This window comes from Cygnus olor, chromosome 7, assembly GCF_009769625.2.
Source record: "Cygnus olor isolate bCygOlo1 chromosome 7, bCygOlo1.pri.v2, whole genome shotgun sequence".
NCBI lineage: Eukaryota > Metazoa > Chordata > Aves > Anseriformes > Anatidae > Cygnus > Cygnus olor.
This window is the reverse complement of record NC_049175.1, coordinates 22975703-23002384: the sequence shown is the minus strand read 5'-3', so window position 1 is coordinate 23002384 and position 26682 is coordinate 22975703. Positions and strand designations below refer to the sequence as shown.

At 38.1% G+C, this 26682-nt stretch overlaps 1 protein-coding gene across 5 annotated transcripts in view; it reads left to right on the top strand.

The window, feature by feature from the left end:
* The first annotated feature begins 1394 nt into the window (after positions 1-1394).
* The window catches only part of LOC121073113 (gamma-aminobutyric acid receptor subunit pi-like), a 47027-nt gene continuing 21739 nt past the window's right edge, over positions 1395-26682 (top strand). Inside the window, exons 1-5 of one of the 5 annotated variants that reach the window (XM_040563754.1) lie at positions 1395-1487; positions 9325-9413; positions 15468-15571; positions 24355-24422; positions 25865-26082. In XM_040563754.1, the coding sequence (XP_040419688.1) occupies positions 9358-9413; positions 15468-15571; positions 24355-24422; positions 25865-26082 (446 nt within the window). In that variant the 5' untranslated portion in view covers positions 1395-1487; positions 9325-9357. Of the gene's footprint in view, positions 1488-9324; positions 9414-14717; positions 14846-15038; positions 15205-15290; positions 15334-15467; positions 15572-23474; positions 23705-24354; positions 24423-25864; positions 26083-26682 lie in introns of those variants that run through there. The other 4 variants (XM_040563758.1, XM_040563756.1, XM_040563757.1 and 1 more) reach the window with 4 other exon arrangements.

The following is a 26682-nucleotide window of genomic DNA, read 5'->3' as shown; positions in this document are numbered from 1 at the left end:
GATTTTTTTTTTCCACTGGGTTTCAAGCTTTCTGCTTGACTGATTAAAGATAAACGCTATACATGTTACAATTAAAGTGTGTTCAAACAAGAGATATGGGGGGGGGGAATTACCCCAGAGCGGGCACACTCAGCACATATTCTTGACTTATAATTGGATCAGCGTTCAGTTTTTGGAGGGAATGTAGATTTTACATTTCTAATTTCTCCTGCCCACAGATGCAGTAATAAATAAGGGCTTTAGGCAATAACAGTAACAGAAAGGCACAAAGCAGCAGGGAAATATGCTCCACTTTGTCAGAGATGTGCTTTTCCTTTCTGGGCGCCAGCCCTTTTCGTGTCGTGTACCTTGGGGCGAGCTTCCAGTGCAGCAACAGCAGGCACGTGGTGTCAAAGCAGCCTCCTATAATAAGGCATCACTAGCCATTTTATAGATAAAATAATAAAAAAAAGCAAACACAATGCATACTTGTGACATGAACTGAGAGTAGCACATGCTAGAGGAAGGGAACCAAATCTGAAGATCCTTACTACTAGAAGATGCAGGGCTGGGATCTCTCAGACTTTGCCTCTCTCTATCGTCAACATCAAAAAAAGCAATGCTAGCGGTTGAAACCGCAGTTATCAAAGCCATCTCTTCTCCGCAGATTGGACCAGCAATACCATATTTTGGTACTAGTGATAGTGACCCTGTCAGGAAGAATTTCTTTTGCTCTTCCTTATTTCTTAACTGCAGGCAGTGGCTTCTGACAGATCAAACTGACAGAATTTACTTCCACTAATACAGCCTGGTGTGGGAATTTCATTCTCCATGTGTTTTCTTTCATCTTGTGCTGCATAGAACAGCATTACCGCAAATGAAGTGATACTTCTGCACACATGCAGGCTGCAGACAGTTCCTGAGGTAAGAGGTTGGAAAGGAAAGCAACGACAAAACTAGTTTTTCCCTTCCAGTCACTCCTGGAAAGACTCAAACAGCATTACCTGAAAACTCCCAAAAGATCTCTATATCAGATAGAAAAGGATGGAAGTTTCTACCCGTGGTAGCTGGGGTGCAACTATTTCAAGAAGGAAAACAAGAAAATAAGTTTGAGGCAATAAGTTTTATGCAAGCTTTGGTACAGGGCCAAAGCACAAGCAGCGTGTTGGGAAGTGCTGTCCCGACTCTCTTTTGGCAGACATCCCTCACCGCTTCTCCCTCCAGCACAGTTTACCCAAAGCCCACTAGAAACTGAAAAAGGCGAGAGCAAGCAAAGGAGTGGCACTAGGAAGACGAGGCTGCTTAGAGGCACCTACGAGTGCGTGTGTGCATGTGTGCGTGCGTTAAGCCAGCACTAGCAGGGGGGCCCCCCCACTCCCAGCGCCCACCCACCGCCGCCGACCAGGGGCGGGCTCGAACCCGCGGCGCGGTGGCCCCGCACTCCCGGCCGGCCGCCAGGCTGCACGGAGCCGGCCGCAGCGCTCCGTCCTCCGCCGCCCCGCCCGCAGGTAAGGCGCGCCGGGAGCCTGCCCCAAGCGCTGCTCCTTCCCCTGGCTACTCTGCCCTTCCTTCCCTTCGCATTCCTCCCCCCTCAGATTATTATTGTTATTTTTTAAATGTTATTCCCCCTCCCTTAGGTATTAAGATGCGTTCTGCTGGATTCAAAATATCAACAGCCAGAATAACTCAAATTGCCATTAGCAAGATAAAAGTAAGAACTGAGGAGTGATTTACGCCCATCCTCCCTCCCTAGAAAAAAAAGGAAAAACTTGGTTTAAAAACAGTGAGTGGCATATGGAGAAGCATCTCCTGGAAGGTTAATTCAGGAGCCAGCTTCCATCTTTCCTCCAACTCACCATGAAATCTGTGCGGCTCACCTCAAATCAATATGCAGATCGAGTGTGCATGTGCATTAAAATGTGTGCCATATCTGAAGGAAAACAATGTGTTGATTAAACCGGTTATTGAGTCATGATGGAAGGAAATATTTGAGTTAAATGAAAGCATTTCTTTAGCACACTTTCTAATTATAAAAATCACCCACCTATACACAATTTCAGTGTCTATTCAAACTTTATAAGTAGGGTTCTTAAAGGTTACTTTTTAGCACAACAACTCTAGGTAATTCTAGTGACTTGTCATAAAATAAAGCTAATCCAGTATGTACTTAAAGAATAGGAAGACCTTGAAATAGTCATACACTTATCCATGTGGGAAGATTAGTCAAATCCATATTATTGGAAGAAAATCCAAAATACATGTTTTGTTGAAAAATACCACATACTTTCAAAGTCCCTTTTGTGGTTTCCCCTTAGAGTTCTTGCTGACTTTGAGCTCAGATTCACATCTGTCAGAATAATGCCTCTGACTTTAGCCTTAAGCAGGCACAAGTGCGCAATTGAGCCCAGGGCACTGAACTTCTTTGAGACTATTCAATATTTTGTTTTTGTATAATTAGAAACATTTCTTCCTGTGAATATCATTTGCTAATGTATATGTTTCTACTAATTTTAATTGCATTCATTTGTGCCAGCTTGTTTCCAATGCAACAACTTTCTAGACTGAAAAATACAAAGCTGTTTTAATATTTGGTTTTCTCCTTCCCAGTCTTTCATCCTTTTGCACTGCTCAAAACAGCTAGTTTGGAAGTCTCCTGGTTACAGGACGCTTACTGATTCAGCAAGGAATTAAAAACTTCAGACTCAAACTGATGAGCAGGTGCCTAGTGGCTTAGCATCCCCTGAAAAGTCATTCCTTGTGTAGAGGTTTTGACTACTCTTACAAAAGTGAGAAGGAAAAAAAACCACTGTTGTTCAAATTCGTATTTTGCACAGACAACAAGGTAACATTAGGTTACACCCCCTCTCCCCTCTCTCCCCCCCCCCCCCCAATCCTTTGCAACTGCAAACACGATTAATTGCAAAACAAGGGGCTAATTTTGTTGTACATATCAGAGGAACATCTCTCCTCCTGGCTGAGCGTTTTTACAAAGATGGAGGTGGCTTTAGGCCTAATCTGCTACTGCAGGGCTCAAGCCTCGAGCTTGTGTTCGGTGACATACAGGGAGATGTCCCTTATTCTCCTGCGCCACAGGCTGCATGGACAGAAGCTGAGGGCAGACTGGTTGGGTCCTGGATAGTTTCTGCCACACCAGAATGCTCAAGTGAAGCCCACAGACATCAGTGTCTATGTGGGGAGACTCTCTCCTCCAGGTCATAAGCCAGAAGATTCCAATTCTTAACTTTCATAAGAAAATAATTTAAGATGGCATCAGAAAGACATCACTTCATTTGTCTTTTCAAATCAAGTTACTGCTTTCTTAACCTGAAGCAACATATTCTGTCTAACTTTGTGGATTTTTAGCTATTTATATTAATCATATCTATTTTGAAAACTGTGGTTTCATTTTGCTACAGGCTACAGAAACAAGCTGATTTGTATAACTACTGAGGTATGGTATCAGTGCTGCAGTAGCACTGTATCTGCTTTCAAACCACACTTGTAGGTACCCCTTAGAAGCCTGATGACCTAAAGTGGTCACCCAGGCAGCTGCCAGGTCTCAAGAAGCCAGGAACTGCCACCCAAGAGATTGGTGTTCATCATGAGAAAGCTGCTTGCACCTTCCCTGCAAAGTCAAAAGTGCCTCTGAAGGTTGCCTAGCTCTTTGATTTAAACATTGATGCTTGAAACAGCACCAGAACCGAGTGCCTCTCTGCTCTTAGCCACTGTGGTGGCAGGAGGTGAGCCCTGACCATCTGCAGGACTGAGCTTGAGAGCACCTTGCAGTGTTGACGCGTACCTTTAAAGCCAGCAGGGACTCATTTTAGAGATGCAGTTTTGTACAAGACAACCCTTAAACATCCGCAGATGCAAGTAGAAGACCAATGGCAAGGATAGGAGAACTAGGATGTACCATGCGAAGTATTTAAATGAAAAAAGCATATATGTACACATAGATAAGCAACCCCACAAACATTTGATTAATTTGGATAACTACAAATAGCAGTAATCATGACTCAAGTGCCACTGATGTTCTGGACTTTTGGATATCAGCTGTCTAAAAGCAGATTTGAGAACAAAGCGTAGCTAAATTACTTAAATCCATTGCCTTTTTTTAAACTAGAAAATGGCCTGCGTGGCACACATGCTATAGAATTTTTTATATATGAGCATAGCCCGTAATAAATACCATGCTTAAGCAGTCACTTACAGGCTACACTTGAATATATTTATTAAACTTACTCTGATTGTTCATTACTACCTCCATTTTAGTAGATTGTTGAAACACTGTTTACTGTGAATATTAACATTTCAGTGTTACAATGCTTGGAAGTAGGACGCCTGATGTTAGGATGTTATAACGTAGGACGTTATTCCTTTGTTTCCTGAAGATGTTCCTAGAATCATATACATTCTGAACACCCAGTTGTTGTCTATCTAGTATAACACTAGTAAATTTCCTACCAGTTATCTTCCAGGTCACCCAAGATACCCATGAAACTATTTAAAATGCACAAAAACAGATAAATATAAAAATAATCATTTTCTATGTTATATAAATAACACTGATGTTTATGAAATTGATAATGCAGAGAACCTGGTGAGAAATACAGACTTGAAACTAGAAAGTCGAACGTCTCTAACAACTGGACAGTATTAAGTATTATGACAATACTGCTAGTTCTTACTCCTTTGGGTTTCTTTGATACAGCTTATGGTCTTTCAATGATTTTTTTTTTTCCGAAGACAGCAACTTTACATGTCAACTTGTGTTATCTGGGGTCCTGAAATATGTAACTGGGTTGTTGTTGATACTGTCCAAAATCTTGCCTAATTATTTTTAAACAAATGTACCTTTTGGACATAGATTTATTTAGGATCATTTTTTAAAAACCCATACAATGCCCTATACACATAAGCAACATTTCAGTATGAAGTTTCACTTACAGCTGCTTTTGCTACACCAGAGAAACAAATTCAGATTTTTCTTATCTGGTGAGTGTTAAGTTCCTTCTGCTTATTTTAATAAGACCTGCTGCTGTTGAGCAGTATCTTTGACAAAAACATCTTAGCACACAGAACTTGAGGGGTGTTGTACGGTTTGAAGGAACATGCTGAGTGTTTCAGTGAGAAAGCAACAATTTTAGCCATTATTTGTATTATCTGGCACTTGTGGCAATTGTATTGATCAGAACAGAGTGTAACTGGAATCTGGCATCTCACTTAGGAGCTATTGCTGGGAATATCAACAGTAGAAACTGAATACCCTCCCAGCTCCCAAGATAGCACTTTGTAGCCCCCGTACTGTCTGTCTCTGCAAAGACAACATGACAAGACAGCTACTTTCTGTGGACCATGTAAATCTAACTTTGTTTACTTGCCCAAGGAGACTCCGCATGGTTTATCCCCCTGCGAGGTTAGAGTTAAGAAACAAGCTCGCTGGTATGCCAGCAGCCAGCTTGTCAGCTGGATGATTGGGGGCCTCTTGTAATAGGATACAGATACATGCATTGATCCACTTTCAGTCAATTCCCCAGTTAGACCTGCTGCTGCCAGGCTTTATTCCTTCTAATTTGACCCATTTAATAAAAATAAGAAAACAGATCTTATCTGCAACACTTATACTGATTTACCATTTTTCCACTCAAGCCTTGCTCTCTGCAGTATTAATTGACCTTTACTTATTAAAAATAATCTTAGTGCAATAATTTTGCATTTTTTTTTCTATGCATTTTAGGGAGACTTAAAACCCCCAGAAAACTAGGACTATTACAGACAGGCAGCCTGATTAACATGAATGCTTCACTGTATTCTACATAACACTGTCAGTGACAACAGCTCAGTTGTATGCAGTTGACTTTTCCTAGTGATGTGCAAAAGTTAGCCACTGTCCATTTTTACTTGCTGCTTGTACACAGGCAAAGGAAGGGGGGGTTAAGAAAAAAATTCTTATACAGCTTGGAAATAAGAATAAGGAAGACTGCTCACAAGAACTGGAGAAGCAGTAATGTCAGGTGACAATGCATAAAAACAAGGGTGGGAGTGAAGAATGAGTAAAGAGCTTGGAAGTGACAGTGACATTCTGGTGCCATATCCAGTGGAGTTTCCTCTATCTGGCTCTGTACTTCCGAATCTTATGACTGCCTTCCATACATCAGCTCCCAGTGCGTTTTTACTCTTTTCAGCTTTCCATCATTTTCCCCCACAATTAATTCGTGTTGTTCTAACAGCCAGGGGATGGAATAAAAAGCACACAGATCTGTGGCCACGACGCAGCTGTAGTGGACAGTGCGGGCAGGGCAGTGCACTGCAGGAGAGGTAGCTGGCTGCCTTCTGCACTCTAGTTGAATCTCTCAGTCAAACACTTAAAGGTGGCTGTCATTCAGCAGTTTGGGTGCAGATGTCAAAAGCAACCACAATGCTTATTCAGCTTATGCTACCTATAAAACTGCTACTAACATTTTTTTAGATAATTCTATATACAGTTTTGGATGTCTGCAACAGCAGCCATGGGAATTCAGGCGTATGGCCATTACCATATGACATAGTGCCTTCAGTAATTTTTAGTCTTTTTCCACACTTCTGCTTGTGGATAAGATGCTGCAGTATGAGGCATTTCATCCTTTGATTATTCTGCACAAAATCTACTTCCAGTTAAATTTTGAGATACTGCTACTACCTCTGCCAGCTCACTGCCTGATCCCATTTCATTCTCAGAGGTTCACGAAACTCACATAATTCACTTTTCCTCTCATGCTGAGATAATAAACACCAAGTTCTCCAGAGAAATGCCAAAACATTACTGTTTTACAGTTTTAATCTGATCTGAGTCAAAGTAGAAATCATTGTTGCTTGATCATACGGTAAACTGGGGCAGATATTTATTACCTTCACCTCAATTAATTCATGGTATGTTTAGAACATGAGGGTGTGTCAGTATGTGCACAATAGTCTATTAAAACCAAATGGCTCAACATTCCGTGCAGAGAACAGATTATGGATATTTTTCCAGGCTGTGGGAAAGAGGAAAATGTTGTGGTTCCTGCTGAATTAGCCTTAAATAACAATAATTAATAAGGTCCTCTTAAGCAGGAATAAATTTGGTAATTTGATAATAATATTTGATAATTGCATGACAGAAAAAGTCCAGATGTGCAAACATGCCAAGAGGCAGGCTTTTTAGTGGAACAAAGCAGCTCAATAAGCCCTTTAAAAAAAATGGACACCATAGGAAGCATACACAGATGCATGTACACACATGCAGCAGTGATTTACACATCTAGATTAAGTGCCATCTATGAAGCTGCCTAAGAGTTCGGTAGCTGCCCAATTCCATTTTTCAGCTGGAAGGCAGTGATGGGGTGCTAGTCAATATGGCAACCAGATCTTTTGTTTAGTACTTCTTACACAGAGGACAGATCTCTGCTTCCTCTCATTTCTGTTATCCAGCATACAAAATGAATTCACCCAGCACATAATGAGTTTGACCTTTCATATGTTAGGGACCAAATAAAATCCCCCAGTAAAATTGCGAAGTTGAAAAACATCTGAAGGTAAACCAGTTGCTTTAGAAAGATTAGTGATTAATTCAGTCATTTTGATCTGCGGTACTGTAAAAACTAAAACAAGTACAGAGATATCCACAGTTTTCCTTAATCTGTTTTTAAAGGATCTTAAGAAACATTAGGGGCTCATAGTAGCAATTCAAAAGCTAAGTATAAAAGAGGCTTTATGAAGTCAGTAAGAGCTTTCCTGGGAAACCAGAGAGGCAATACTTATTTTTGGTATATTTTCCTGTGAGATAAAGATAGCAAATCTAGAAAGTAACCACCCAGAACAAGATATGCAACAGAGATACCGCAGTACGAAGCGGGGGTGTTAGAGAATCAGCATTTAGAGAGCAATGTTCTGACAACACCATCTGCTCATCTGTGCTGTGTCTTCTTATTAAAGGCTCTCTTACTGTCTCATGCATGATTTTCTGTGGAAGTCAGTGTATGAGTGGATGATTTATTTTGACATTAATATTTACCAGGCTGGTGTATGCTTAAAGTATCCAAGATGCTGAATATTTGTAAGTATTTAAAAAGCCATTTGAGTGGCTTTCATTTTTACTCGCAGATATTAGCAACTTATTTTGTCACTTCACCACTGTTACAAGTCAGATACCATTCTAATTGCATTAAATCAAGCAAATTCCAGTAGTACTGGTTTTACTAGGACTATGGACTGAAACAAAGGTTACTTCAGGGCAAAAAAAGTTAGCTAGCATTGTGTGTTGGTCAGCTGAAGAAGAGTAAAACAAAGCTTCAAATTCTTTATTGTTAGTAATTTACTGTGAATTTAAAGTGCAAGACACTCCCATAAAGTTTGTTCTGGACATTGAAAATAGTATTGTTAAGTTTTATGAAGCAAGCATCAAAGAGATTTCATTTGTATTTATTAACATTTAGTAATTCTCTCAGATTCTGAGTAGGTAGTGTTCCTGTTAAGTTTTTTTTTTTTTGTTTTTTTTTTTTTAAGTGTTTTGAAGCAGATCTTACAAACATCTCAGTGATTTGATGATATATAGTAAGAGTTGGCAGAGCATGTGAATTTCAGATCTGTTGAATGACTGCATTAAATTATTTTGATTGATACTATTTTCATCCAGAAATAGATTACAGAGCTGACAGATTACTTTCAAATAACCATTATGGTTGTGAATCACATTGACAAGAGCAAAGAAGTTCATTCAGAAAACACCTTGCCTCGGTCCAACATTTTGATGAATGTAGATCAATGTAGGTATTTATGTGATTATTTATATCCAGTTAAGAGATTCTCTTTTAATATAGCTAGAGATAGAAACAATTTCTTCTGTGACAGCTTTTCCTCATTAACTAAAAGCTTACCAAAGTACCATGAGATGGTACCATGTACCAGAGATGTTGCTCCAGAACAGCCCTACATTTCAAAATGGTAGTTTTGTGTTTTACATTGAGCACACTGAAGTGTACTCCGTGGAACTAGTACAGGTAGTACTCGGTGTTTATGATATTAAACTGCACATCTGCAGTTATTTTTCAAAACAATTAGTTTTGTAAGTATTTAAAGGATACAAAAATGAAAGCACTCTAGTATACTAGAATGTAATTTCTATCAACACATCACTGCTGATACCATGTCTTTTTAAGTGTTGAGTTTTAACTGTTGTAGATATTTCCTAATATATTTTTAGCAGCAGTTACTAAAGGTACCAGCCCTTCAGTTTGTTGAAAGCCCTGACAAACTTGTGTATTTGTAATGCAAATATGTACTGTAAAACATTACCACTGCATTCCTTTTTTTTTTTTTTTTTTTTAGGAGCTGCAAGACCTTCTGGAGCCAGACCTAAAAATGTGCATTCTTAAATGCTGCAGTCTAAGAGTGCTTTTTCTATTGGTGCTATGTAGGTAAGAAGTGTTTGCTAAAAAAAAATAAAATTTCCTCAATATATAATACCAGTTAGCTTATAGCTAGAAACATACCTGATCAAGGTAAACCCAAATCCACTTGACAGCTGAATCTTACCTCTTACAAAGATTAACCAACCCGGATATTAATAACAAAAATACAGGACTGAACTTCATGAATCATTTTCATTGCCTTGATTGAGTTGCAGATATTTTTCACTAAGACTGATAGGGAGAAAAAGAAAGGAATTTAACTTAAGCAAATGATCCTTCAGATGAAGGATTACTGTGTAGAGTGTGAATATCATACTAAATGCTTAGCAGATTTAGAAGGACACGTGGTCCTTGACTGAAGCATTATACCTTGCCCAAGGACAGCACACCTACATGTACTATAAGCTTGAGGTATCAAAGTCATCTTTATGCATTCATTGCTAAAGAAAAGTGTTTTAATTACCTGGTTAAAATGTATTCTTACTATGCTTTGTAGATTAAGTTGTAAAGTCTTCAGGAAAGCTGAATTTTTAGGCTGGAAGGTGAAACTGATCCCTTTAATGTACAAATAATCCTGCTAATAACACAGTTGCCATAACAAAAAAGGTAGAAATGGAGCACTTCAAAAACAAACAAAAAATGTTCTGAAAGAAGGAACATTTTGTAAGCAATTCTAATAAGAGCATGCAAGCATGGACAGCTTAAACAGTGTTGTCACCACAGTCTTTAGCTACCCAAAAGATACTTAAATTCTCTTTAGTCAATTCTCTTTGTATAAATGCCTAACTCATTTAGTCTCCCAGAGAATTCCTCAAGATAAGGTTCTGCCTGAGCTTTCCTTTCAAGTTGATGTGCAAACACACGTTTTTTAGATAAAGCCCCACTTGGCTGTGAGGGCAGATGGCAACTTCCTAGAAGGGAGCTTAGGATCTCCCTCTCCCCTGCCTTCTGCAGTGCTATAAGGACATTTTTGTCCAGAACACATTTTTTGCTCTAATTTCACCTTTCTTCTTCAGCTGAGACATGCTACACACTATAGTCTCTGGGTAACACTCATGGCTTTGCACTAATAAAACTGCAGAGAGATCAACAAGATTTCGGAAGCATCTAAGTAACAAGGAGGCATGTCATGTCCTCCTTCCCCCCTCCAGAATTCAGCCTGCAGTGTATAATTGCCTTCCTTATCAGATGGACCTCACGAACCTTCTCTTACAACTTAAAATGGTTGAATGTCCAGAATCAGGAACAGTTAACTCCTGGATGGCATCCGTGGGAGCTGTGAGAACTCCCAGCACCTGTTCAGCTGGGCCATGAGTTACAGCATTGAGCTGATCTGATGATGTTGCACCCAAAGCTGAGCAGATGCTGAGAGGAAGTTCTGCCCCTTGGCTAGCTCACCGCCCAGGTGATGCTGAGGTGCACAGATGTCTTTTTCCAGTAGGATTAGGTGAAAGTGTTGTTTAAATCAAAACTATCCAACTTCGCACTGGAACTGAGAAAAAAATATTTAACCGTACCACAGCAGAGCCCACAGTGAAAAAGCAAGTATTTATGACCCCTTTGCTTTCCTAGAGAGCACTGGTGCATGGCTTTACTGCCCAAATGGTGGGAGACATCAGCAACTTTGGGGTTGTTAAAAGTATTGTTCCTCAGTCACCCTGTTCCTAGCAGATCTCTTAAAAATATCAAAGGAGAGAGGTGCACTGAAACATGGGCTGGGATTATTCCCCAAATGGTGTAGTAGCTAGCATGTTTATATAAACTCTGGCTAAAATTTGAGCACAAGCAGGAGAAAGATGGGGTCGGAACATTTTCTCTACTGATTCAAATAGTTTAAACATTTAAAAAATATATTATTGAGACAGCCGTAGCCTCATTTGTCCTGCCATACAGAGGACATGATCTGTCACAACCCAGTTATTAACAGCATCATGCCAGGCCATCAGACTTCATACGTTACTTTCTAGACACTAAATGATTCTTAATGTCAAGCACTGAAAGTGAGGTGAGGTTAAGTTACTTTATAGACACGCATATTAGAAATCAATATCCAGTGGGTTGCCTGAAGGGTCACTTCCTCAGAAATATTTTCATTAAGAAATAGAGATGAAAAAACATAAGGCAAATTTATCAAAGTAATCAACTTTCAATCAAATTCAGGTTTACAGTTTGAATCATTATCAGGAATGAGCTTAAATATATGGTATTTGATCCCAAGAACAGCTATGATTCATTTCAGGAAAGATTTTTCAAATTAAAGGATGATAGGCAAAATTTATAGGGTTGGATCCAGAAGATTGTGGGATGTTGATGTTTTTGCCAACTTAAAGAGCACTTGCATTATTTAAGTATTTTTTCCTGTATCTGGGAGGTGAAAATGTAATGCCACTATTTCAACTTTACCAATTAGCCAAAAGCCTATATGGCAGTACAGACTGTTTGGAAGTGGAGAAATCAGCAGTGATGTAGGTGATCCTGCAGCAGTTTGTCTATGAAGGCAAGAGAAAAGCCTATATCCTTAAACATGTCAGGTGTGAAACAAAAAGCAATGCGTCTGTTTGCATTTGCAAACCGCTCGCCTGTCAGCGGACTGCCTGAAAGAAGCTTTTGCCCCAGCTTTTCCTGAGGGGTGCATTTCAAAAGCTTGCTCAGACTGCGTTTGGCATTTTGCTTCTCCCTTGCTCAGTTCTGAGGTGTTTCTGTCTTTCACAATACATGAATCTTGACAAAAATAGCCAGGGAAAATATTCCCACACACGTGTCTAGAGTGCACCTTTGTTTTAAGCAGTGATACGTACCTCTGTTTAGGGCAGCATCTGCCCGCCTCACCCCAATTACCCAATTCTGTTAGAGATACTAGCTTGAAAGCATCTTAAATAACAAGCTACTGTTGTACATTTCAGGTTTAGCCCATCCTGTAAAATACTAAATTTTCTGAGCCATAGGAATAAAAAAAAAGGAAATTTAATCATTATAATTCATATTTTACAGAAGCAAGCATGGGTCACTGAACCCAAAGAGTTTAACACACGTTGTACATTGTCAGCCCAGAACATATACGTACTCCAGGCTGTCAATAGTTTCAGTTTTCTTCTATAAGAGCATATTCTCTCCAGTGGCTGGAACAGCTGTTTCCAGGCAATTCCATATTGTGATGTGTGCCAGGGTATTTTTAAATACATAAAATAGAGGAAATAAAACATGTAGCTATATTTAAAAAGAAATACTGGGTAAAAGAAAAGCTCAGGTGTGTTGATGAGATGTGTAGGCATGAGAAGAAATCACCTCAGCTTTTATCTTTTGTGATCCCTGTACAAGGCAATGGCAGGGATGTTTTTCCTACAGGCAGCTGTGAGCTCACTCTTGCTTAGTGACAAACATTGCATGAGCACTGAAGAGCACTTTAAAGACATCAGACATCCTCTTTTAAAAGGTAGATAAGCAAAATCACTTAAGGCATGTAGCATCTAGAGGTTCTTTGCCTTTTAACACTGACAGGTTGCTTCTGGGTATGCCCAAAGTTACCAGGATGGGATCTAGCAGTACAGCGTGCTCATGTTTAAGATACAGCAAGTCCCTCTTGTGTAGGGACTTACTATTATAGGACTTCTCAAAGATTGCATGGCAAAATAGCATTTAATGGGTCAAGCCCTGTTAATTCACTGCATCAAGTATTGCACAACAGATTTCTCTTGGCAAAGAGTTCTTTATTTAAAGATGAAGTCTCCAGAAGAGCAAAAGTACAAGGCTACACATCACATGTTGATAAACGGAAAACAAGAATTTTCTCAGAAGAATTGTCACAGGTGGTTTAAGGAACGTATTCATATGCCTAAATAATACTAAATATTCAAGATTTATTTCAGCAAATAGCTGTTAACAAGGGCAACACAAGACCATTCTGCAACCACATGTTGATCCACAGAACAATATTATACCCTTGCAGTGGAAGAGTGGCAAGTTTTCCTTTACTGTTTCACAATGTGAAAATTATGCAGGAGAAATCCAGTAAAACTGTGAAATAAAACTCATGCAGCTCATTGAACACTTCAATGAAATTAAATGTAAATTGCAAAAGCAGGAAAAAAATCTGTTGAAAGTACAGTATTTAAGAAATGAATTAAATTAAAATGCATTTCTAATTCCCACGCTTCTCTGAAATATAAAGACTAACATTCTTACTTACACACACACTTCAACTCAATGCGACCACGCTAGCTTCTTTAGGAAGAAACTGAACTTAAATGAAAAGCATTCCTTATTTCCATGCTGTTATTACCAAGACCACACTTAATTGACCATTGAGTAATGACTTCTCTCTCTAAAAATAAAGAAATAAATGCCTAATATGACATAAGGGAAGTAAACAGGATCATCCAAATATGCAAGCTATATAAGTTACAAGGCTGTTAATGAAAACCAGCTACTTATAGGGCAATTAGCTCTGGTAAATATAAAAATTAAGTATCAGTAAAACTGAAAGGCAAGGGACACCACATCTAAAACCACAGAGCATTTTGGTCACAGGTATTCAGTAAGACTGTATCAGTAATTAAAAGAGTATCTTAGTATAGCATTATGGTATCACACCACCCTGAGATACCAAATACAGCACCCTAGCAGACAGAAATACACACTCTGACAGAGCAGCTCAAGCTCTCTCAAAAACATAGCAATATCCCAACAAAAAGGGCATTTCTGGAAGGCTATAAAAGGCCCAGAAACATATCTGGAAAGAGCAAGCAGGGATTTCAGGAGCAGCTTTGAGAGGGTTAGGAAGGGAAAACTCAGTGAGAAGCTCCCTCAACCGTAGCTTTATGTTTACAGCTGCTTCCATAAGGAATAGGTCCTGCAGCTCCTTCCCAGGGCCAGATTGCTGCAGCTCTCATGCCTGCTGTAGGAGAACTAAGAAATAAAGCTGGGCTTGGGGGAAGAGAAACCCCCATCAGTTATAGGCTGGGGAAGAAAGGTGGAGGCCCTCTGCTAAATATGCAGGTGGCTACTCTCCATCAGAGACAATGCCTCTGCCCACAGCCAGATGGGCTTCCTTCATCACACGCACCAATTGCTTGTTTCTAACTTAAATAATTAAACAAAGGTCATACCCCCACTTTTCTCAGATCATTGGCAACGAGCAGTCAGTATCACTTGTGTTTTAATTCCTGAGGAGCACAGCCTGCTCCCACTCAGGGAGTGCTGCTGTAGGGGCAAAGCAAAAATTCAGGGCAAAACCACGTTCCTCCCAGTGCAATAAATCCTAAGGGCCTGGCTGTCCCTCCCACAGCTGCTAAGCATAAAGACTTGTGAAAGGGGGAAAATAAGAGTCCTCACATGGCCTAAGTGAGGGATCATAATTTGAGCGTGTGGCTTCTCCAGTCCCTTCACTTGTCTGCAGCCTCCATGTGATGATACTGCAAGGGCTGTAGCACAAAGATGGGGTTTGCATGTACTTATTTGTGTTTGACTGCTATATATTGTATCTGTAGCTGTTTCTGAGCACAGAGGTGGTGTGTATTCTTGTTGTACTTTACTGGTTTCGCCCAACAAGGTTATTTCTGTAACCTGTTTAAAAATGTTGCTGTAAAAGCAGGGTATTAAAAGTGTTTTTATGTGCTAATCTCTGAGGCTGGCTTCTGTCTCCCTCTAGGAGCTAAATTGAATGTATTTCATTATGTAAAAAGAAGCTTAACTTTAAATGCTGAAATAAACAATCAACACCCTTCCCACGTTCCTAGATTATAACAATAGTGCCCTATTTACAGAGAAAGCATTAAGGAAGATTGAGCTACTTTCTCAGGTGAGGTACTAAGAAGTGCTAGGCTTTGAGGTACAAAAGCAGTATCCCTTGTGAATAAGGGATTAATAGATTGTTAAATTTGGTATCTTCTGGAATGGTATTTTTCTGCAGTGTTGTGAACTGTGAAATGTAAATGTCTCGTAAGTTATCTGTTAGGCAATAATCATTAGAAGTCTTGAAGCTGACACAATATTGGTCTGGAACACTGTCTCTGCTATGGTTTTTTTTGTTTTGTTTTAAATCATCTTTTTCTTTTCTTTTAGGTCAGTGCAAATTTGTGAAGCTGAAGGAAAGGGTCAAATTCTTCCCCCAACTATACAAAAAATAATAAAAGGATACAACAAGTATCTACGTCCATTTTTTGACAGTAAGTAGAAAAGCTGTGACTGTTGTGAGTTATGTTTGAAAACCAGCAATAAGAGCAAATGTTTTTTTCTCAGTGCTTTTTTTCCCTATTGTTTGACAGTGACTCCTTTGAATCTACTTGATGTCCTAATATATAATAAGACATAACATAATGCTTTTTGTGGCCAAAAGTGAAATTTATATATTCCAGATATTCACAAGCAATAATTCTAGACTCTGTTAGAAACTTGGGTGTTAATGTTTACGTGTCCTCAGTGAAGCAAACTGCAAAACCTCACTTATTTAAAAGTATAATTTACCTTGATTTCCTAAATAATAACTATGCAAAATTTTAGTTAAAAATAAGACAGCTCTACATACCAAATTTTTCATAAAAGCATTGGCAAGTCTTATTCTATACCAAGTATTATGTGCATCTACAAGAGAATTAAATAAATGCTTTTTGCCTTGGGTCTTAAAGGTCACTGAACTGGTTCATTGCAGTACTGTAAGGGAAAATGAACAGAAAACGTCAGATCCCTGTGTCGCACGGTCACAGTCACCAGGTTGGAAAACCCCCCATTGTCTCTGGCACCAAGGCTGATTTTAGTGCCCTGCAGCACAGTCAGCCGTGCACACTTAAAACCTCAGTGATGAACATCTTCCTTGCCTGTTTATGGCTATTGTATGTATCACAAATAGTAGGGAGTTGCAGATCTCTGCCTGGATGAACTGCAGAACTCTGACGCAGAAAATATCCTGCATGTTGAAAAAATACTAAGCTTTGTGTATCTGTCAGAGAACAAACCTAGACAATAAATGTTAGGCAATTGTTCCTAAATTAGGAATTCAGAAACATTAGGGGTTACAAATTAAGACTTTTATATCCCTTTATATCCCACTTAAAAGTGATTGACTAAAGAGATTATCAGACCATGTTGTTACCTCTTGTCATCTAAACACCTGGTGAGGGCATTTCATGCTATATGCAATTTCTGAATCAATTTCCTAAAACATTAAGAGAAACCTATATTTTAGGTTTAAGAGAGAGGGAAAATAAAAATAAGCAGATGAAATAATTATTGCAATTGCCTCAACTGCTGATACAACTGCTTTAGAGTATTTGCGTGGTCATTAAGAAGATTATCAGCAAAATAAAAGTAATGACAACAAATAAACTAACCCCTTCTGATTAGAGATAATATGCAATGAAAAATATAGTAGTGATCACTGAACTTATAGTTATTCATTGCTTTGTGCTGGTAATAGAAGCACATTGGCACTGCCATTATGAATGTGCATTGTTAGACAGCAAATGGAATTTCATTATAAAATCTTGTTACTGTAATTATGACCAACACTAAAGCACTCTTGAGCTATGAATCTCTTTTTTTTTTTTTAATGTAGGCAGAATATTTTCTCAGCTATTGGAAAGCAGTAAATCTATAACTCTTTTTTTGGCCTGGAATTTTTGTTCAGAGGGATGATAAGGAGTTTCCCTGTTTGCCTGGAACTCCCAGAGGAGCTCAAGCACAGCTGAAGTTCATGTCGTATACAGAGCCAGTCAAGCACTTCCAGACAGTGTCAGAATCACCACATATGCTCACCACAGTTCAGGCATGAAAACACTTGTGTCCCAGAAATCTTTGATGGATGTGTAATAGCTCAACTACTGAAGGAATGGGACGGGACTCTGAAAAATACATTTTACTGGTGCCAATTGTAAACGTAGAGTTGGTGGTTTCACAAAAAGAGAAAAAAGTCTGATTTGGGTGGCCACAGCTATCCTGATTTTGTTCTGCGTAATATTTTGCTTATTTCTATGGCTATGCAGATGGTGTACCTCATATCCGTTCCTTATCAGAAAGGGATTTAAGTGTAACTGCCTTCACTTAGAATCGTATCAGTGGCTACAGGACATCTGCTAAACACTTGATGAAAACAGAGTTTAGTCCCTTACACCTCTTCTGTGACTTTTTTACATCCTTTGTCCTTCCTCCTCAGTGGATTGACAAAAAAATGGACCTTAAGATCAAACTGTTGCTTAGAATTTAGTAGGCTAATGAATGAATGCATAATAAAAAAAAATAACCAGGGGTGTTCTGGTACTGGTAGAGATTATCAGCCTCTATAAAAGTCTGCTCAGTTCTAATTGCATCAGTGCTGATTTACTCTGAAGAGGAAACTTGTATTTCTAGAAATATGAACAGAACAGGATGCATATGGGCATTAACCCTAACATCGGTGTTTGCTGTCTGAAGTGCATGAACAGTTTCCCATAAAATGGGAAGAAATATACTAAAATAATAACCCGAAGTCAGCCTTTTCAAGACAATGGGATCCCTTTTGGGGGCTGAGATTACTTTTGCTTTTAGAAGAGTGCACGGTCTATTTATTTGTTTGGTCAGTTAGATGTGAGAGGGCTACAGGTTAGTTTGATTTCTAGAATAATGTAATTCAAAGTCATTTCCAAGTTCTTTGGCCTTGATTTTTTTTTTTCTTCAGTCAGGAAATAGAGATTTTTTTTTGAAGTGATGTTTGCTGCCAAGACACAATCATACCCTTATAAAATCAGCGATGCTGAACTCCTTAATATTTAGCAAAATGGATTTTTAGTCCAGAAAAGAAAGCATTAGCTATAAACTGATGATCATAAAATGAAGGTTGCTTTTTCCTAAAGCTGCAAAAACAAGAAATCTTTACTAGTCAAGGAAGTATTATGACAGTCTGTATGTTCTTAGTTTGTGTTTGGCCCTTTTGCTGGGACTGGCAGGTGGCTGAAAATTACTTAAGTGGTTATAACATTAAAGAGGAGACAATGAAGATATTTTTCTTTTGATTTAGATGACTATGCATAACAACATTACACTGTTGTCTTCTCTTGCATGGATTTGAATGATTAGATTTTCTAGATTTCATCCCTGGATTAAATTTACCTTATTTTAGAGTTGTGTCCTCCCACAAAGGTTACCTTTACAGACCCTTGCTACCAGAACACTGCCATTTATGCCCATCACAGGCTGTCATTCCCATCTCTTTAGGTCTTTAGGGACCTAAATAAGGTGCCTACAGTTAGTTTAGATGAAGCCAGGCTTAGTACCTCAAGGGTAGACAAGTAAAACTGACCAAACATTTTATATTTGTCTGTACTGGGTGGCACACGCCAGTTACAAAATCACAGGGCTAATTTACGCAGTGTTTGATACACGGGAATCCCAGAAGGACTGGTTACTTGTCTCTTTTACCATCTGAATATCAATATTAAAAAGTTCCCTTTTCTTACAGCATTTTAATGTTCTTGTTTGAGCTGGTTCATCAAGCAAGTCTAAATAATTTGAGCAGATAGATCCTGGAAGCTCTATTAAGAGATTAAAAGACTACCTGATATAGAATGATTTTAGCTATTATTTGGACTGGAATATGAAATGTTTTTATATTAGTATTAGTAGATAGTGCCCCCTTAGTGTAATAATATCCATCATAACCTTCTAGATAGATGTGGAAGTCTTCTGTAGAAAAGCTGACATATGGGATTTAAAAATGCACAGTTATTTTCCTTAAATGTGCTACATAACCCTGACACTTTATCGCAGCAAGACAAGCAGATTTTAACATCAGGTTTTCTGCTGCAACTGCGTAGACCAATTTTTTACCTTAGGTGCTGTGCCAAACCTCTCCGAATTAATGAGCAATTCCTGCTGACTTCAGTGAGGCTTGGATCAGGCTCACAGAGTTGTTAAGGGATGCATAAAATCTTGTAAATAAGTTTATACAAATAGATTTTGTTCTGTGATTAAATGTGATAATTTAAGTGTTCTAATTAACAAGAGAGAGACTAGGAAAAGGTCACAGCTAAGTGTATTTGAATATGGAAGCTACTTTCAAGTGGTATACAAAAGTGCCATGCTTAAATCAGTTACTCTAAACCACATTTAAAAGATCATTTTCCTTAGCTTTCTAATGAGAATACATTTCAGGGTCTCAAGGTTTAAATTCAAGAAAAACAAATCTTCTAGTCCAACCTTCTCTATAAGACTGGTCACCATATTTTTCCCAGATGTTGTTTATATTAAATTCACAGAGTTTAATTAGATGATGGCAGTTCAGTTCTCAGAAGTTTACTGATTACCCCCAAAGATATCAGGAGATACCAGGATGTTAAGCGTGTCTAAGACCTTTTGATTTAATGAGACAAGCTCAAATGGTACATAAGAAATACATACCAAATAATTGTCAATTAAATATTTTATGCACAGCCAGCTTTCTGCTCTGGTGTCTGCCTACAAATACAGCCAATGTCTAATCTTTTGTCAAAAGGCAACAAGCCAAGAATATGTGTGGCCACTTGTATATTAGGAAAAAAAAATTGGAATCCTTAAGACTTGTGATTTAATAAATTGACTTGGTACTTGTAAACTTTAACACACAGACGGTAATATAGATTTTCCTTCTTTTATGGCAATCAGAGACACAATGAGACTACCACTGTCATCAGACTTAACTTGCTGTATTCATGACAGATTTTTTTCTTACTAAAATGCTGAGTTCTGGAGATTCCAAATGATGAACAGTGCTTAAATTCAGTTAGGAAAAAAATCAACTTATTTGAAGTTTCATGTTGTCTTCATCTTATATAAACTGGGGCTTTGCTTGGTTTTGTCAGCAAATGTGTAGTATTGTACAGCTGGATATCTTTTCTGTGTACCTCTGTCTCCTCTTGGAGGAGCTGAGTAAATGCTGTTCATTAATTTTCATGTTGCAAAATTTCATATTATCATTCCAGAGTTTTTCATCTTCTGGAATATTTTTCTCTCTCCATCGAACCCTTTCTGCTGTTTACATGATTTTCGAAATGTGGGAAACAAATCTCGTCATGGTAATCTAATGACAGTCTTGCCAGTACTTGTCTAGATTGTAAAATAACTTAATTCTGTGTATTGCTCTCCATCGCAATAGTGTTTTTGCCAAAGCGTAATACTGAAAGCTCATGTTGAAATGACTATCTGAGACAATATCTAAATCCTTCTCAAAGACACTGCTTGCCAAGATAGTTTCCTGTCCTGTACGTACTGTCTTGTGTTATTTGTCCTCATATTAATTGCTTATGTTTGGTTGTGTTGTTTTTTTGACAAACTATTTAACAAGCTGTTGTTAGTACTATCCCCACTAATTTTTATCTCATCCATAAACTGTACTATCAAAGATACATCATTGTCTAAAGATCATTGATGCGAACAAATGGAATTGAACCCAATTCCTACTAGAAATGGGTATGTCTTCTGATGTCTTCATATTAACTATTACAGCTGAAATCTGTCAGAAGGCCTATCTTAATCTGTCCAGTCATTTCATGTAACATGTATTTGTCAGGAAAGATTTAGGAAGTTAAATATGCTGAAAAAATCCAGGTGCAGTGTATCCCTTTATCTAAAAAGTCCCATAATATTCTCAAATGAAGCAAAGAAGAAAATCAGGAGGACAAAAACACTTTCACGAAAAGTGTAATAAATTATTTTAGTTACACTTTTGCTTCTAATTCTGTAAGTTTTTTCTTCCAAAATCCCTGAATGAGGTCTTCTTTCAAAAGACCATCCCTTTAAAGAAATTTCTGAATGTCAAATTTGTTTTAAGCTTTCTTAAACTGAATGAACAAGAGCTAGCACTAGCTGTTCATTATATTGTTGATTGATTTAAATGGTAGGTTTTTGGAGTTACAAACACATACACGACTCATTGGTAGTTGACTTTGTTGGTATGAAGTTTAACAGACTGTGATCACTGCAGTGGTCCGAACTCAAAGTTAGCTATTTGACTCTTCATAGTACACCTGTCAATATTCTGGCTACTTTCCCACATGGGATTACTGTTAATATCTGTAAAGTGCATAAAATAACCACCTTTGTACATAACATAGACTTTAACTTTTACTGAAGTTTAATTAAATTGTGTACCCATTGCTGTAACAAAATTTACCATTTGGCATTTCTTTGGCAGTTTACTGTATTTTTAAGATTCATGTATGAAGGACAGAACATGACTTTAGTTTTCCTCTGAAGATCAGTAGATTTCTTCTGAAGTTGTCATTATATACAGAATTCGGCCAAACATATGGAAATGTAGGAACCGGCTGCCTCATCTGGCCTACTGCCCTGTTTTTGACATTGTCAACAGGAAACCTTTCAGAGGAAGGTCAGAAGAAACTCTGGTGGATAATTATGAAGATAGGATGGGAAGATTCATTCTAACTATTATTAATGCTTTGCTTATTTAACAAGTCACCATAAATTACATTTAGCCTTAACAGTTTTAGTTTTTTTAACTGAATGTTGTTCTGATTTAACTAACTGTTAAAGCCCAGCTGTTCTTGAAAGCTTGCGATAGTAGAGACTCCTTCCATAGTTTTTACTGCACAACTCGTCCTTGGCATGTTGTGGCCACCCTACTATCCTCCCAGGCTGGAATATGTCTGAAGAACTGGAGAAGAGGCAATTACTTTGCTTAATGAAAGCTCTTCTGGGCTGTACCCAATGATGCTACCTTAGTTGCCTTGTTTGATTTGCTGTTTGTGCAGTTCAAGCTCTACTCTTGAAACTGCAGTAAGTGCTCGTGATTTCACTCATGATCCTGTTCCTTCACCCTTGATGTTCTGCACAGGGAAACACTCATGCCTTAGCATCTCAATCTGTGGTGGAGGGTGAAGCTAGCTGGCCTTGTTTCCACAGAGTATTGATTTATGTGCCTTACCTGTCACAGATGTCAAAGCCTTCATGGAAAAAAAAAAGCCTTCATGGAAAAAAAATCTTTCTTTCGCTTACGCTACCACCTCCTACTTAAATGAGTTTCTTGATAACCCCAAAGATCAGAATTGAAAATGGGGAATCCCACAGCCATTTCCAGCCAACAGCATTCCCACTGTCCTCCCCTCATCTCGGCCACATCTGCCAGCCCAAGCATGAAAGAAGGAGGCCCTGAAAGCTAGGACAGAGGACTATAATGATCACGGCCTTCTGGTATGCCGTTTGTGCCCCACTGACCCAGAAATGCAATCTTATAAGGGAGATACTCTTTTGGACTCTTTTAGATCTTTTGATTGAAGGCAACTGACATAGGAACACAAGAGATGATTGTGAAAGCTTGTGAAACTATGTAGGTTTCTTTTTTACTTTGACTTTTGGCATAGACGTATATTAAATATCTGAGGGAATGTCACTTTCTCATGAGTGTTCATGAAAGCTTGACTCAAGACAGGCTGGATGCACAACAAAAGTGTTTGGGCTATGGAGACAGGCAGGGCTAGCAGAGCAGGACAGTATTGACCTGACTGCACCACCACTTGTTAGCACTTGAATTGCAAGGCACTTGTCTGCTAGGACAGTCGGTCTGAGCCTGAAGGACATCATATACAAAGCTAGGTATGTGTCACTTGATAATTTCTTCTCATCCCTAGTTACAGTTTATAGTATATAATAAACACACAGATGGCAATCAAGGGATGCTGCAAGCCTACAGTCCTGCTTTAAGCTGGAGCTTTATATTTTAACTTTCAACTGAGTCCAGAACAAATAATTTATAGATTCTTTCAGGAGTGCCAGGTTTCTGGGACTCAACAGTTGTGCCAGACGTTGATACTTTAACACTTGCATTGCAAATGAAAATTATTCTGAAAAAAAAAAAATCACAGATACCTTTTGGAGTGACGCTTGTTTTTTTAAAAGTGTTTTTCAAATGGGATATCTATCTTATCTCATCTTTCTGACCTCTACATGCTGTATGAGGTCATATAAGAGCTACCTATGTAGTACCTTGCAAGTGGCCCCACAGGAGGCTTCAGCAGTGGGCCTGTGGTTTCTGGACACCATCAGCTGCACAGATTGTATCTAAACTATTCCTTCCTTTCTAAGTATTGCATTCTCTGCTTCTTGTAGGTACATGGAAAGATGCACGTATTTAATAGGAATTTCTATGTGTATCTGCTTTGTTATATATTCTGCACATATTCAACCAGGACTAGTGTTATGTTTCCATGAAAGCTCTGCACAAATTCTGCTTTTTAAGAAGCACAGCTGGTGATCTTCTGACACTGAAATACGCATTCACAAGGAAGTGAGAGCTTGCGCATACTTAACATTACAATGACATCATGACAACTACCTAGGTGAGGTGTTTAATCACACTGAGTAAACGTTCAGCTGATATTATTAAAAGGAGTAAAAAGTGACTAGCTTTCTTCGTAAATGCAGGTATCTAAGTCACAAGTTAACTGCCGGTGGACAAAAGTGGACAATGTTAAAATCAGTGACAGGGTATAGACAATGTATTCTTAAACAGGCAGTAAGTAAAGTCATTCAGATTCCCATCTGGATATTAAGCATGTGACATTGCCAGGAGGAACTCCTTTGTTCACCAACATCTGATGGACCAGATGTTGCAACTGGAAGAATTCTTTCCACCGCTCTGCACCTCAGAGCAGAAGGTTGTGATGTACAACAGGGATTGTGCCTTCCTCACCTTGTTCTGCAATGTTTTCTGCAGCACTCTTTTTAGGGGGTAAAGAAAAATCATATAAAACCACCTTAGGAAATAAAACATGTTTATTAAAACCAAGGTAATGTTATTCTAGTAGTATTAAACTTTGGTTATGAAATCGTTAAAATTCTTTCATAATCAGAATTTTAGTGATACTTTTAGAAAAGCTACTAATCATGTAGAAAAAGATGGAAAATGTCATGGAGGATTCTTGTGAACACCGTGTATTAAGTCACTGTCTGCTAGATGCTGGCTGACTTTTTTTTTTTATTATTTCAGATGGTCCTGTGTCAGTTGGAATGAGTCTGGATATTGCAAGCATTGATACAATATCAGAAATAAATATGGTATTGTAGATTTTGCAATTTCTTTTTGCTTGTTGGTAAGATAATGTGTTTACAGCTACTGGCAATGTGAATTTGAGTTCTTTTTTCCTTGTGCAGTCAGTGTGAGTTAGGAGAAGGATTAACTTCCACTACAGAGAGTAATTATAGCACTATAATAAGTACTGAGTTTCTAATGACTGGATTTCTAGACTAATACTTGTATAGAAAAGCAGACACATCATACCTCTTGTAGATACAAACAGAAGTTTGCTACTGAGCATTAATCTTAGTGAAAGGTATGTAAAGCAGTATTTATTTTCCAAATGAAATGTATAAATCCCTATGCATTTCAGAAAATCAGATATATTCACGTGACTTTGAAGCTACTCCTTTCCCTTGTATTTAGACAGCTGAAATCATTTTATTTTTCTTTTACAGTTACTGTCGCATTTTAATTTATTCCAGCTGTTTCATTACATTTTGTATCAGTTATTTTTGAACAAACTATGAAATGGAGTATACTTTTCTAATTAAAGATTCAACATGCCTAAGTAGAACCAAAAGGCAAAAATCATTAGTCAGATATTCACACACACTGGAAAGTGTGTGTGTGTGTGTCTGTCTGTCTGTCTCTGTGTGTGTATAGAAATTTACCTCACTCAGGCTTCCAGAGAAATTGAATCTTAAAATCCCTTTTGTACTCAGCAAGTATTCACAGGTATTTAGGAAAGAAAAAGTAAGGTCAGAACTTAAGATGAATTTATCATACTGATAAAAACACACCATAAAATCAAAAGTTGCTTAAAAAGGTCCTAAGAAATTGTGTGATTTTAACGTAAGACAAGGCATACGTGAATTGAAGGTAAATTGGGCTGAGAGCTATCTTCAAGGTCTCAATAAATTTGGCACTACTGTTTCACTGGTCACGTTGAAAGGATAAATTGAGCTAGAAGATGGTGATATATTTGTTATATTTCTGTAACTTCCTGTTACACTCACTTCTTTTGCCATTATGCATCTGAATTTATGCAACTTTTCCTAAAGTTTTCTTAAAAATATATTATTTAGTGGTTTATGTGAACAAAATGCTGTTTGCAACCGCTTTATATAAGTCATTCTAAGATTTGAAGATTTACAGAGCCAGATTATGTGCTGACAAAACTCTGATGACTTCAGCTGATTTATAGCTCCAGGCTGAAGCCCTCAGCATTTACTGTAAAATTTCAGTGACCGTAAGCACAATCTATTCAAGATAATATTTCTTAATGACATCAACATCACATCTAGTGCTGGAAAATTTGGCAGAATGAGAGCCAGTACAACTGCTATCTGAGTGCCAGCACTTAGGATTAGGATATAGAGAGTCACAGGCTATCTGTGCTCAGTAGTTAGTTCCATGCACTTTTGTAAAACAGAATAATGGTGGCTAGTTCTGAATAATATATATATGTTTTGTATTTCAGGATTACACGGCTACCATATTTCTAAGGCAGAGATGGACTGATGAAAGGCTTTGTTTCGATGGTAATAAGAGTTTAAGTTTAGATGGTCGGCTTGTGGAAATGCTTTGGGTACCAGATACCTTCATAGTTGATTCAAAAAAGTCTTTTCTTCATGATATCACTGTTGAGAATCGTCTTATAAGAATATACCCTAATGGAACAGTCTTGTATGCTATACGGTATGTATATACCACATACCAGCCTTTGTTCTTGGCTTCTACGTACGTTTTAAACTTTTCAGGTTAGCATGATTTTATGCTTAAGAAACTGGTCTATTTCAGAAGTAGAATATTCATGGTCTTGTAGTTTTACAAATACATGATATGACTGACTAATATGATTAAATTCTTAAATTTACTACTAGGTCTCAATTTCTTCGCTAAATAGATACTTTTGCTTTCACATAGACAAAATATAGGAATTGCATCTTGGCATTCTAGTTTCGTATTGAAATCATCACAGAGGAAAGAAAGATAGTGACTGATTTGCGTTTTTTATTGCAGATTATTCTTTACAATAGATTTTGCTAAATGTAAGAGTGCTGTAAAATAAACTGCAAAACAGTAACAAAGGGAAAATGTATGCTATATGTGAGAAAAGAGAAAAAGTGCCCTTTGTAGGCTGCTGCTAAACTCAGTTGTTTTGCAGTGCTTTCCTGTTTTGCGTGCTGTTACTTGTTCACATTAGATACCAGTAAAATTTAGATTTATTTTCTCTGCAATAGATGCTTGCCTACAAATATTAGTTCCAGAAAGTTACGTAGGTCATTTTTATTTTTA